Genomic DNA, 14,700 nt, shown 5'->3' with positions numbered 1-14,700 from the left:
CCATTCCATCATCTTGTCCAAAATCTGCTGACCATAGGAACCTCCGCTAAACTAAAATAAAGTGAGTATTTCTTAATGTGTCAAATGCTTTACTGTGAATTTACAGTAAGTGTGAACGACTCAGCTTCTCAAGTTCCTTCGAGGTCTCGGATAGTTAGTTTCAAAACAAATATGTCAATGATGACGCATCATGGAAAGAACAATCACTGCGATTGGACCAATATTTAAAGGGGCGGGAATAAAAATAATTTTAGATGGTCACACGTGTCTTTACACTAGCGTGTCATTACATAATCTTTTAGCACGGTGGAAGAGACTGCGAAAAGGAAAAACCAATACCAACTAAAACAATGACGTTGATTTTAAAATTACATGCAGAGGGTTTATCTTATGGTAAAATCAGTAAGAAATTAGGCGTCGCAAAGGTCACGTTATAAAATTGTCAATCATGGGAACTCTTGCACCGAAAATGTCGCCAACGAAGCTCACACCGGATGTACTTTTGTTTATCGAGTATGAAATTAGAAAGAAATCAAGTGTATATTAATAAAGAAATCAGACAAAATTTATTAAGAAGAAATATTTGTACCCCTGACAATGTACCAAAGGTGTCTTTAATTTGTAGAGCTGCGAGAAATTTTTAGGGAAATAACTTTCAAGAAACTGCAAAGAAAATCCAAGAGAAGCATATTTCGTCTGAACACAGGGACTCATCACGAAATATTTGTCTTTTTAAAATTTGACATCGTCTATTCTATATTTACAAATAAATGTAAATATAGAATAGAGAGGGTCAATTCGTGACGAGCCCCTGTGGTCTGAACACGAACGAAGTGTTAAAAACTTCTTTGCTACTGATTTTATTGCAATTTAGGCTGAGTCAGTTGTAGTTAAATATATATATATATATATATATATATATATATATATAGAGAGAGAGAGAGAGAGAGAGAGAGAGAGAGAGAACTCTAAACACTTTGTTGAAATATTTCGACTGTGTTACCAGTCTTCTTCAGTCGTGTTTTCGTGAAGAAGACCGGTAACACGGTCGAAATATTTCAACAAAGTGTTTAGAGTTTTTTCTGTATTTTACTTCCAAAAAAGAGACTTTATATATATATATATATATATATATATATATATATATATATATATATATATATATATATTTATATAAGCACGAAAGTTCCAACAACACCCGATACCTCAAAGTGTCGGATCCACAACATGGATACAAGGTCAAATACAAAAAATTATACAAAGCACTAAAATGACCAACGACACGAACAACGAAATTGTCAAATTTTCGGGACAAACGAAAAGAATTACATAATGTGGTCAATATCAACAGAGCATAATAACAAAAACTACATATAAATACATCTAGCACTATAACTACACTAATCTACAAACGTATTCACAACGCAGACTACATGTTTTTGGTCTTTAGGCTTGCCAATCAATGTTAAAAGTCTCAACGGGACGAAAAACAAACAAACAAAAACAAACAAACCTTTAAGAAAAACCTAACTTCTTTGAAATCTCTTGAACTATTTAAGGTCGGGCTTTCATGATTTTATATAGATTCTTTATGGCAAGACCTTGTTATACTTCAATGCTGATCTTGAACAACGGCAGGGCCAAAGTGGCGCAGGTGAGCGTTGTTTCCTATGGGCCTCGATTCATTATACGCTTATCAAAAGACACTTGTGGCGGTCAGACGGGTTCGATCATCGGTGGTCGGATAGCTCATTGGTTAGAGCACCTACGAGAGGTTCTTCAGGAGGCCCGGATTCGAATCCCAGTCTGGTTCATTGCATTTTCTCCCTTCCTGTTACATACTTTACTGAGAGATTTACATAATACTATGGCATTAAAGTAGGGACAAATTGAAAAACATAGAAGAACGCTTATATGTAACTTGCTCTCACAAACGAAAAGTGAAATATGTGTCGTGTGTATATTGTGCTTTAGCTAATCTTCATTTGGATGTTTCCAAGTTCTCTATTGCGTAATTCATTAATACAATGGTTTCTTCTGATGCAACAGTAGCAAAGTCACAGTTCTCTCCTCTGTGAACACTTTTGATTTTTTAACTTTATCTGCTGTCAAACATGCATGTATATACATTACAAATTGGACCATGAAAATGGGAAGATAACGAACAATGACCAATCTCATAAATCCCATAAAGATTGCAAATAAAAATTAGGGCAAACATGGACCCCTGGAAACACCAGAGGTGGGATCAACTGCCTAGCAGGAGTAAGCATTCCCTGTTTATCAATCACACCAGCTGTGAGCTCTTTATCTTGATAAAGTAAATGGAGTAATCCGTAGTTAAAATCTGTATGTAAAAACCGGCCTAACAACGTCAGACATCATTCGACCTAATGACAAGTTGTATTTGCAAATACAATCATTATAACGGCGAAATACTGACTTTAAACGACACTTTTGAAACCCTTGTAACATCAAGTTACATGTATTGTCAATAGCCTGCCTCGATTTAAAAACTGATCATACGTAGAACATACTCTCGTGTATTAGTTGAGAGACATAAACCCCACATGCAAGTGATGACAGCATATTGTTAAGAAATGTGGGAAGTAGACGATGGAGAAGTTGAAGTCATCACGTTTATCACGAACTTGATTTGATAGTTTGACAATAATATCATTATCCAAATGTGAAGCAGATATGGTTGACTGTGGGGTATTTTGATTTGAGTTTAAAATTGACATGTGAATGAAAATTAGTATTGTTTATGAATAAACTGTCGTCGATGTATCTAAATGGGTTATTTTTCATATAATAGTCTGTAGTCGCGATAACAACTGAAGTTTGATAAAATGATGAGCGTGCAAACGGGCGAAAATGGAAAACACTATCTCACCAAAACATTTACAGAAGGGACATACAAACAGGAAAAACTAAGGTACGTAGTTTTGCACAGAGATATTACACCTTCCGGGATCTATATAAGCTGTGACCAACTCTTTCCACAAACAAAAATATTTTTCTCATTTGTGAAACTATCATAACCTTCTGAATGGGAAAATAATTATAAACATCCAAAACGATTCAAATTCGTCATCCAAAAAAACCCCCAAAAAATGCGTGCGATCTACTGCTCCGACTACTGACAACTATCAAAACTATAGTGTGCAAATGTGAAACAAGAGTACTCGATGTTTATAATTATTCTTTAATTGTTTAATTAAGAAATAAGGTATCATTTAAAAATATTTATCGGGATATAAATACGGGTTGGTCACGTGATCAAATTCCATAAAGCCCGAAGGGCTTTATGGAAAATTTGATCATGTACCAACCCGTATTTATATCCCGATAAATATTTTAAAATGATACCTTATTACTTATATTTACATTTTTGGTCGGTAACATTGCTGAATTGTGTTAACAACACGTTTCCATACATTTCAAATTGTTGACGTCCACAACGAAGCGTCATAGATGTTCAAAATGACGACAACACAAAACAAAGTTCTATAAAATGAAGAACTGTTTTAATTATTAAGACGCTAGAAAGCAAGTATATCAACATATACTTATACATTAACTCGGGAGTATATAATGGAAAACTCTTCCATATGTCTAATTTTAGGGGGTGGGGGAATTATGATTTAAACAGGGATGCGCAGTGTTACACTTAGAGTTGTGATGCGCTTTGATTTTTGAAAAGTGAAGACGTTGAAGACCGACTTTGAAAGATATTCTGTGGATATTACGGAGTTAACAGAAGACTGAGATGGAGGAACATGAAGAACAGGGCGGCAGTCGTCAGGTGTAGGCAAATCATTTATAGACAGGACAGAGGACGCAGCTCAGATGAATCTCCGGAAAGAACTGAACATCGCAGAGAATGTGGAACTGCACGAAGGTAAGGGACGGTTTGGATTTGGATATGTAATTGTTGATAAACATGAGTTCACTGAACGCTTCTTTTGACTCGATAATTTTTTGTAATAGGTTTTTAACGACGCCTCGCTTCGATGTCCCGACATAAACTTGGAAACCGACATCAAGCACTATGGCTGCTGTGGCACGGTAGCAGTGTGGTGTGTAGGTCTTAATGCACTTTGACGACTTATCGGCCATACATCCTGTGAATGACCTTTTTGCTAAAGCCTAATGTCATCGTCTAGCAGTAGGTACAATTCCGCATCACCGATGACCAGGGTGAAGTTGTAGCAGACGAAATTTTAGACATACATTAGGCCTAGTAGGCTAAAGACATTGTTTACAGAAATGCTTTTATCAATTATTGATGAAAGTCCACTGCTTGGAATACAAATAAAACCGTAAATACATTTTGTGATGTTGATTTCATCTATTGAAAGATTTCTGTAGTAAGTGAGAGCGATTGCTAGATGTGTATTGCCTTAGTAAAAGTAGTACCTGTTACCTACTTTTAACAAATGTTCATACGCACAGCCGTGACCTCTGTTGACCCCGTAGTAGATTTATCCAGAAATAAATACGTATTGCTCGTAATAGTGTTATGTAGGAGAAAACAGTTGCAAATGTAAATATAAGAGATTTAAATATGCAGACAACTTTTTTCACATGAAATAGTGGACTCAAGTTTCTTGCGTCTCAGACGCCATTTATTATAATTGTTAATAATACGCAACTTGATTTGCTATATTTATTTGTAACTTGGCATATGAACACGCCCCCTTGATCACCCAAGATGGCACCAACCTTCTTTTTTATTTTACATTGCGGCATAGTTTCATTGTTAAGCATTCTATGAAATTGAAAATCAACGTAAATTAAACGTGCAAGTATAATAAAATACCTTTTGTTGGACTTTTTTTCATAATGTCAAACAAGGCGTATATTTTCTTACACAAAACACTAACGGTAAAAATTCAAAAAACTCTGATCCAACAATTTGTAAAATAATGGTATATCAAGTATTTGCAAATATTGCTGTTTTAGCATTTTTACTTGTGGGTGGGGGTGCTTGATCCACCTAAATGTGTCATGTCTTGCAAAATGTACAAGTTGACGTCACATGGAGTGCCGCTGTGACTTGTTTTCATATTTTACAGTGTCGGATTTAATTGGAGACAAAGCTGCATGTTATAATGCAAGTTAGAATGCAGTTTAAAAGTTTTTAAATAAAAACTCACAAATCATATTGCATTTTCTGGTACATGACGTATTTTGTGTGATGTCAGATCTAAATTTTCTGTCGGAGCGACTTCAAAGTCGATCTGTGCGCTGTGCATGGGGCCTTCATATGTAGTCTGTTACCAAGATTCGTTGATAAACTGCATGTTCCGGTTTGCTTCCTTCACGGTCGACACTTCGACGGTACAGTCCCTGAAACGCTCTACTTTCCCCACTTGAATGGTGAACACACGGTGAGCGAACAATGAACGCAATTCGGTGAACGAACGGTGAAGGCAAAGTGAACGTTGAGCGCTGAACGCAAAGCGAACGCTGAACGCAAAGCGAACGGTGAGCGCTGAACGCAAAGTGAACGGTGAGCGCTGAACGCAAAGTGAACGGTGAGCGCACAGTGACCGCAAGATGGTCTATTTCTGTGGAATCTTTCGGATTTTTCCCTTGGATTGTACTTATTTTATAATCAGGTATATAAATGAATAAATGAATAAATAATAAAACAAAACCGATTCAGAAACTGCATGTTTGACAGTTCTGAATATATTCAGTCTAAACAAAGCATATTACATTTTGTTCAAGTACTGAATGTATATTTCTCATGAAATGATCGTAAATTTTACATCAATGCATGCAGCAATCATACACAAACAAAAGAAAATTTCGTATGTAATTTGTTTACAGTTTAAAATGTACAGATACATGTATACATGAAAAGTAGGGGGGAAATATATCTAAAATTCTTGACGTTTACATAAATCATGAATACTGATGCGATATCTCGGTATACTACATGTATTACATTTTGACTTATGATACACGGTATTCAACTTCTTTTAAAATACATGAGTACAATGTATATACAATGTATGTGGGAAAAAGTCTAGTAATTAGCTCTGTAGCTACATCAATAATTTACAGATGTACATGCATGACTTCAAAATTTAAGAGCTCGGTCGTTTGGGATACATGCAATTAAAAAACAGTAAAAGATCCCTGAAAGGAGTCAAAATCAAAATTAAACAAACAACACGTACGGTATAGGTAATCTGTGTTGACACCTGGACGTTTGCTAATAGTATAAAAGGTTTCTTCCTACTTAGATTTTGCGTAATTCACTTTATTGCAACTACATGTATATCAACCTGAGGAAATAATTTCAGAATTAATGTACGTACAAAATGAAATAGTGTGACCATGAATTACATTTAGATTGTGCAACATTTGTATATTTTTGATGCAGATAAACCTGTTTATTGTACTGAACTACACGTAGAATATTTAAAGAATCTATCATTTCTGGGGCAGAAATGTTCGAGAAAAAATTGCATCTTTATATTAGGGACAAACGATACAAAAGTTTCAAATTTGGCGAACGGTCTAAATACATTTATTGACAATGTCTTTCATGAATATAGGCATAAAATAATCAGAAATACTAGTCAAATCAGTTTGACATTGGGCACGAATGTGCATTGGAATGTAGCATCGTTTTTTCAATGTGTGTGTGGTGGTAGGGGGGGGGGCTTTAGGAGAAAATTGACTTGTCAAAAATATAATAATAATAAAGTGTGCTTTTGCCCGAACTTCAAAATTTTAAAATGATAATTTGTGAGGGGATAGGGTGAGGTATATATTAACTGAAACTGTCTAATTTTTTGTACTTGTGCCAGCGCTCGTCCTTCGCTAGTGTACATGTAGGCCTATATGGGTTCAATTTATAACAGCGCCACGGTTGGAGAGAGTCCACAACAAACGTGTCACTGAAATACTCTTTATTTCCCCGAACACAAGCAATAAACAAACTAACAATATGGCGCCAAGCGGGTGAATGAATGCCCGTATTCCGAGCCCGATCATAACTCAACCAACACAGCTGATAACCGTGTTGGCGCAACTTCCCTTTTTCTCTTAATAATGAGTTGTGATTATACAGTAAGACAAAGAAAATAAGCTTTAAGGAAACTAATAAATCAATAAAAACTGATGGGTAACATTTGTTCACATAATGATATATGTGACATGACAAAGCTATTATCTATATGTGAACAGCTAACCTGGCCAAAACAATTATAAAACACACAATGCAATGTAGTCATCATAAGACAGACTATCCTCTGACTACTTGGGGATTATTCTGCCCCTGAACACAAATAAGGTAATACTTATACTATAACTGATTAAAAATAACACTGAGAAAGTACAACAGCTACATTTCAAAATCTTGGTACCGACTCGGTAGACGTATAGTACGGCGGGGGCGAGTAGTAGGTTTGCTTGTCGGTGAGGAACATGGTAGGCTATCTGATGGGTCCAAAGTACCGGTACGCTCCAGAATATCTGAGTCTATGGTTTCATCCTCAAGTGTGTTATTATCCGGTAGGGGAGACATAATCTCTAAGGGCGTTGGAGGAATGCTATAAGGATAAGAAGCATTGTCCTCTTTTTTTTTTCTATTGTGGTGTAGTATCTCACAGAACTCTTCCTCCTCAGAATCTGAATCAACGGCATATGATGGGTCATGAGATGGTGAAGGAACGCGATAGCACTCAGACTTCTTAACCTTGTATGATGACTGTCGTAACTGATTGCCCACAAATTTTCTTATTTGACACCATTCTCCATCAGTTGACACAACAAGATAACGGTTCCTGGCTTTGGATTTGTTTCTATCACAAAATAGATACACTAAGTCTCCAACCTCAACCGTGGGTGTGGGAGGGTAATTCTGACAAGGGGCCTTAGACTTCTCACTGCTTGGTTGATTTGCGTTGCGAGATAGATGTTTCTGCAAAATGCACTCCCGATCTGATATAGGCAACTGACGGTTGGTGAACTGATCTCTCTGAGTTAGCATCTCTCGTGCAGATAGTCCACCTTGACGAATAGTACAGTTGACAGATGCGACAGCTAGTGATAACACAAGAGAAGAAACTGCTCGTGCTGTAGGGTCAATTCTCAGTATGTGCTCACGTAGTTCTTGGACTGCACGCTCTGCAATTGGGTTTTTATTGGCATTTTTAAAACGTCCAATTTCAACTGAAATACGGTGGGACTGTAGTATCTTGTCATTCACAAGAGCCTGAAATCCTGGGGCTGGGTCAGTGCGGATGACTGCGAAGGGTCCATCCATTGGTCTAAGCTCTATGCAGGACTGGATAACTGCAGTGCGGAGGGTTTCCGCTTTCTCATCCTCAATGATTCGTGCGGTGGTGTAAGAAGAAATACACTCACGCATAATAAAGACAAGCTGTTTTTCTCGCTTCATAACGTCAGCAGCAAATAAGCCTCCTATAGTCTCAGGAGGATCTGATGTTGTTTGCTCAATAATAAAATTTGGAACCTTCTGAAGTGCAGAACACTGTGAGCATGCAGAGGTGATACTGTCAATCGCTTTGTCCATATCCAATGCGAAGAAAAACCGTTTCATGATAGTTTTCATTTGGTTGGCACTGGGGTGAATCGATGTAAGTAGACCATGGAGTACTGATCGAGGGATTATGATTAACTCTTTAGATGGCACAAATGGGTCATTCCGCTTAACCACTAGTAATCCGTCAGAAGCTATAATAGCGACACTGAGATAACGTTTAATATCTTTGATGTTGGTTGCTTTACGGGAAGGACGTGTACCCTGGCGAAGGTGGAAGCAAGTCCTCCTCAGGTCAGAGCACTCTGGTTGTATTGCTAACCAAGCAGATCTCGTTGTGAATGGTAACTTTGTGGAACCATTAAGGATGTCTGATACGGATGTGCTGCGGACAACAGAGTCCATAGACTGTGCGACAAAAGAACAGATTTGGCAGTTAGGTTCTATCCACTCAGGGGCGTTGCGACTTGAATGGTCCGAGGGTAGGATGGCTGCCCCAGCAACGTGACGAACAGAAACCTGGTACCTGCTAACTGTTGACAAGAATGTGTACACACGAGGACTGGCAGAAAACTCCCCACGACATAATTTGTCATACGACATCACACATGGTTTACTGTCTGTGAGAACACAACAGGGTCCTAATGACTGAACTATGTAAGGGCTGTAATGTTTGACAGCAGTCCCAATTGACAACGCTTCTACCTCACATGGAAGCCATGATACTTGGCACTTCCGCAGTTTGTCGCTGAAAAATCCGGCAAGAAGTAGCTTGTTGTCACCTCGTGAGATGTACAGCGTGGCACCAATGCCAGGCTTGCGCAAAGCACCGTCTGTTACTATCCAAAGGGTGTCCTTTGGGTGTGGTATGTGAATGGTTTTGGTAGCCTTCAGGGCTTGTTGGGCTAGGTGAAAAGCATGGATCATATCATCAGACCACGAAATGGTGTCTTTGGAGTCTAAGCCTGCAATACACTCCTCCCATGGGGCTAGCAACGAAGAGCAGCCTGGTATTACTCGAGACAATACTTTATAGGCACCCAGAAAGCTACGCATGGCTTTTACCTTGGAAGGCATTTCACAGGATGCTAGAGTGGCTGTGCGATGCGGGCTAGCACTAAGGGTTCCTTGTTGCCAAATCCATCCCAAGATTGTTGTTCTGAGAGGTGCTATAACTGTCTTTGAGGCTGATAATTTGAGGTTGCATTTGTTCAAGGCTGTAAGAACCCTGGAAAAATTCTCAAGGAGCTGGTCTGGCGTGTCTGCTCCACAATAAAGATCATCTGCTAGCTTGACAACTATACCCTCTTCAAGCAGGTCACCCAAAACACGGCATGTAAGCTCTTCTAGAGCTGTCTCAGATCCAGGCATTCCCATAGACTCGTAATCTATGAACTATGTAAGGGCTACAACATAGGGTGTAGACACGGACGCCTCGGAATGGTGTAACAACTCCACAGTATTTCATGGAACCTCTGGCAAGAGGGATTTGATAGAACGCTTTGGTAAGGTCTGTCATAGCAAGGTACTTCCATTGGCCAATTTTCCGCAGAATAGAATCAACATTTGGCATCAAAGAGGGTTGCGGCTTGCAGTAACGGGCTACCTCAGAGAAGGCAGTCACAAGTCGGAATCCACCAGATCCTTTCTTAACAAGAAATGAGGGGTTTAAGTACTCAACTGTGATCCCCAGCTCTTTGGGTTTCTTAAATACGCCCATGGCTTCAAGTTCATTAAATTGGGTCTGGAGTAATTCTAGTTGATTACGAGAATATTGCGGCAGTCGACCCTTTCTCTGTGGGGGCATGACAGGGCCAATGTTTACCTCAGCCTTAAAGGATCCAGCGTATCCATTATAACCATCTGAGACAGGGCTAAAAACCAAATCATTCTCTGCAAGAATATCCTTAAAGGCTTGAACAGTCTCTGAGGGAAGAACGCCATCAGGATCTACTGTGACTAGTGATGAGTATGGTGTTAAATGTCTGGAGTTGCTCTCAGAACTAGCATTGGTATCTGTCGACATGATGGGCACTGGCTCTGTTGATGGAACATATACCTGCCGGACATCACAAAGGTGTTCATGCTTGCGAACTGTTACAGGATCACTGCTAGTATTCTCAATGCGAATCTTGTTCCCAACACTGTGTATAATGGAAGGGGTAACAAGGGATCCTGAAAGGTGAGGTTCAACGGGAAGTAGACTATCACGCTTAAGTACAGACTCTGGAATGTCTACCTCTAGATAGTCCCCTGGCCACACGGTTGTAGAGGCCACTGTACGAAGAACATGTGCTTTGGTGCTGTTTAGGGCAGTTCTGTTAGCAGTGGTAACTGATCCATAAGTGTAAATAGTGTCATTTCCAATCAGTACTTGACGTTTGAATGGTCGAACAGCTATGTCGTTTGCCTCCATAAAAGGAATACCCGCAAGAACATCAACGTCTAGATTCTCGATCACTAGTCCTTCGAAGAAAAACGAGTGGGAATCTCTGGAGAAGCACAACTTTGTTTCACCCACAACCTTTAATGGTGAAGAGCCATCGGCTTGATGAGCTGATTGGTTGGTGGGGCTGACTTTTCCATTCAAGTTAGTCACAGTTGATGCTCTTATCATGTTCCCTGTAGCACCAGAGTCAATTGTGAGACGAACATGAGTGTGTTGAAAGAAAACATCTAGGTACGGTGACTGTCGAATAGACACACAGTTGCTAACTAAACTAACAGTAGGCTCAACATGGGACTCCTCATCAAGGTTATCAATGTCAGAGTCAGTGTATTGATCTGCATCAAGGAAGCCAAGGATTTGTCTCGCTTTTGCCATGTATCTCCGGTCACTGTCTGGTAGAAAACGGCACTCGCTGAGGAAATGAGTACTGGTGCGCTTCGCTTGTTTACATAATGGGCAGGAACGGTTTTGTGATTTCATCGGTGGTCTCTGACTATGTGAAATACGACTATCCTTATGAGGTTGAGTGAATGTGCGGAATGATCTGGCATCCTCGTTGTTGCGAATTTCCTCAAGAAGTGAGGGGAGAGCCTGAGATATTTCAGGCTTTATTGATGCCAATGTACGCACCCTAAGCTTTGTGCCATAGCGCTGCTTGACAAGTTGAGGCAGTGAGGGGTTTATTAAGCGAAGCCAGGTCAGAACGATGAGGTTCTCAACTGTGGGCGACATTTCCTCATCTTCGTCGATGTTCACGCCATGGTGTGTGATACCACCTTCTCTTTTGAGCAGGTTGTCATCAAGGAAGGCTAGAAGTCTCTGATAGAGATCCTCAGGACGCTCATCTTGGCGCAAAGTGATATCATTAAAATCGAGGAAATGGGCGCCGGATGACTGAAAACCAAAGTGTAACCTTATGGACTGCCATATTTGCTCCAAAGAAGTCGAGTTCTTCACTATTACATTGCGGGATATTACAGGACAGTAATTGGCGATCTGGCCAAGCATAAGGTCTAGAGTGGCTGATTTTTGCTGCGCTGTCTGGCGTTGGTTCTCTGGAATCGGGTCATCGTCATTTACAAAATCCCGATTCGGGTTAGCTTTCGATTTTTTGGCCCATTGTGCGTCATGAGATAAAAATGCAGCAAAGTTTGGATCAAGGATAATGAGTATATTAAGTTTTGCTTCCAATTCTCGAAGGAATTTAGAGATTCAGTTTTGGAAAGACACCATTGTTTGGGTGCTCTGTGTGTGTTTGCCATACTTGTGCCAGGTAACCACGTTGTCGGGTGCGTGTAGAACTACTTACACGAGGATCCTCGTTGTTAACTTCCGGAGACGTAGGGTCGAAGTCTCTGCCACCACGCCACGGTTGGAGAGAGTCCACAACAAACCTGTCACTGAAATACTCTTTATTTCCCCGAACACAAGCAATAAACAAACTAACAATATGGCGCCAAGCGGGTGAATGAATGCCCGTATTCCGAGCCCGATCATAACTCAACCAACACAGCTGATAACCGTGTTGGCGCAGCAAGCTCTTATATTCTTCCTCCTTCAGAACTCCCCCTCCCCTCCTTTTTTAACCAAACAATAGTTATTTATCCTAACCTTTGATCTGCAGAGTGATCTGTGAGTGATCTGCAGTATTCTTTGAATTTTCACAGTGGATAATCCTTAAATTTTGTACTTCAAAATTAAACTTCTGATATAATAAGAAAGTTTCTTTCCACTCTTACGCACGCATTTCTTTCTCATTTTCGCTTTGCTACTTTCACTTTGGTGTTTCAAATCACACGGTGAACGCTTTGTGAATGGTGAACGATTTGTGAACACCAAACTAAACGGAGAGCTCACGGTGAACGTACGGAGAGCGCACGGTGAGGGAACAGTGAACGTACGGAGAGCGCACGGTGTGGGAACAGTGAACGTACGGAGAGCGCACGGTGAGGGAACAGTGAACGTACGGAGAGCGCACGGTGAGGGAACAGTGAACGCACGATAACCGAACGGAAAAATGGTAAAGTAGAACGTTTCATAATGAATGAATGTACTGTATGTATGTTGTTAGTGAATCCTTGCGCGGTGCAATTTAATACAGTTCTATAAGACTGTGCATACAAAGCGTTAGTTGGTACCACGACTCAATACTGTTATATAGACTTATTTCGAATATCTCAAATGCAGTGTTTTCCATTCAGTGAAATCGGCATTCCATAGATATGAACTTTTACTCTGTTCACTCGAGTTCTTCGTACATCTGTACCGAAGGTTATATGTATATACTTGGGTCAGCGTTTCACTGCAGTTGCATACGGTCGAGAACTTTAGTATCATATTTAGAATCATATTAAGTATTTGATCATATTTCACCTTGATTAAGCATGACATGAAAATGTTTGGATTAATCGCCGATGACAATATATGGGACATGATTTAGTATCATATTTAGAATCATATTAAGTATTTGATCATATTTCACCTTGATTAAGCATGACACGAAAATGTTTGGATTAATCGCCGATGACAATATATGGGACATGATTATACGTACGTGAGGAATGTGTCCCAGGAGCCAGTGCTTGTCGTAAGTCGGCTCAGGAAATCCTCGGAAAGCATTCCTTAACTTGATGAACTTAATTAACACTTGTGTAATTATGATGATTGTTAAAGAGAAGGCAGCCACCAACAGAACTCCAATCATCGTCAGTTTTTTTTTACTGTAATTCTTATCAATATGGCGGCCAATTCATGTCATCATTGTAACGTCTATCTTTTTTTTTCTTTCTTTCTTTTTTTATTTTGGTATGCAGGAGATACCGTGTAAAGACTTACACTGATCAAAATTGTGATTTTCTTTGAATTGATGTTATGGCATTATGTATGGGTGCAGAATTCACAATTCAGAATTTGAACACTTAAAAACATTTGAAAACACACCATTTTAGACTTGCATGTTATCAGTATCGTCGACTGACCAGTTTCGGTGACCTTAGTGATAAACCGCGATTTTTTCATTAATCACTTGGATTAAATAAATAAATAAATAATACACCTACCTTTCAAGTAATTGAATTCCTTTACTTTCATCCAAAAATTCCAACTCCATTGGTACGTTAATTGAATATATTTTCGTAACCAAAAACATGTCACTTTGTGCTCCTAAAACGGTGACGTCACCTATTTCGGTGACAATTGTTAATATAGGTTTGTCAAAAGTTTGTAGCTGTTTTCAAAGAGTATATATATACATAAGGAATGTGCAACTAAACGTCAATGAATATAATGACATAGTGTAGAATTCTAGACTTTTGGTATACTTTATATCAATTTGAAGGTTTGCTTGAAAAAGTCATAAGTAAATGGGCTTATTTTTGGGGTGCTCGTGTTGATTTTTTGCATACTCTCTTTCTAGTAGTTCATTTTCGGGGGGAAAATGAAGACATACTCTATGTATGTTTGAAAACACTACGACGAAATTGATGACGCAATCTACACCCGGAAACGACAACACGCACACGTAAACAAAAGGTCACTGATTCTGTTCAGTCACCGAAATAGGGCAGTCGACGGATATTACCGGGCCCAGGTGGTTAAATCTTTATGGTTTCATAACCATCAGTTTTAAAATGTTTTTAAGTATATATTTATTTCAACTATTGTATTTTATATCATTTGACTGTACGGCTTGGAATTTTCTTAATGTAATTTTATTTACATAGCG

General features: G+C 39.1%; 1 protein-coding gene across 1 annotated transcript in view; it reads right to left on the bottom strand.

Moving 5' to 3' along the window:
• The window catches only part of LOC125663923 (cytochrome P450 4F1-like), a 19,973-nt gene extending 6,243 nt beyond the window's left edge, over nucleotides 1-13,730 (bottom strand). Inside the window, exons 1-2 of the mRNA XM_048896363.2 lie at nucleotides 13,531-13,730; nucleotides 1-51 (exon numbers count right to left, since the gene is read on the bottom strand). The exon at nucleotides 1-51 is cut by the window's left edge and continues 103 nt beyond it. Coding sequence (XP_048752320.2) covers nucleotides 1-51; nucleotides 13,531-13,680 — 201 coding nt within the window. The 5' untranslated portion in view covers nucleotides 13,681-13,730. The remainder of the gene's footprint in view (nucleotides 52-13,530) is intronic.
• Nucleotides 13,731-14,700: the final 970 nt, after the last annotated feature.

Source organism: Ostrea edulis, chromosome 1 (genome assembly GCF_947568905.1).
Source record: "Ostrea edulis chromosome 1, xbOstEdul1.1, whole genome shotgun sequence".
NCBI lineage: Eukaryota > Metazoa > Mollusca > Bivalvia > Ostreida > Ostreidae > Ostrea > Ostrea edulis.
Note: the sequence above shows the minus strand (reverse complement) of the source record. Positions and strands in the feature narration are given on the sequence as shown.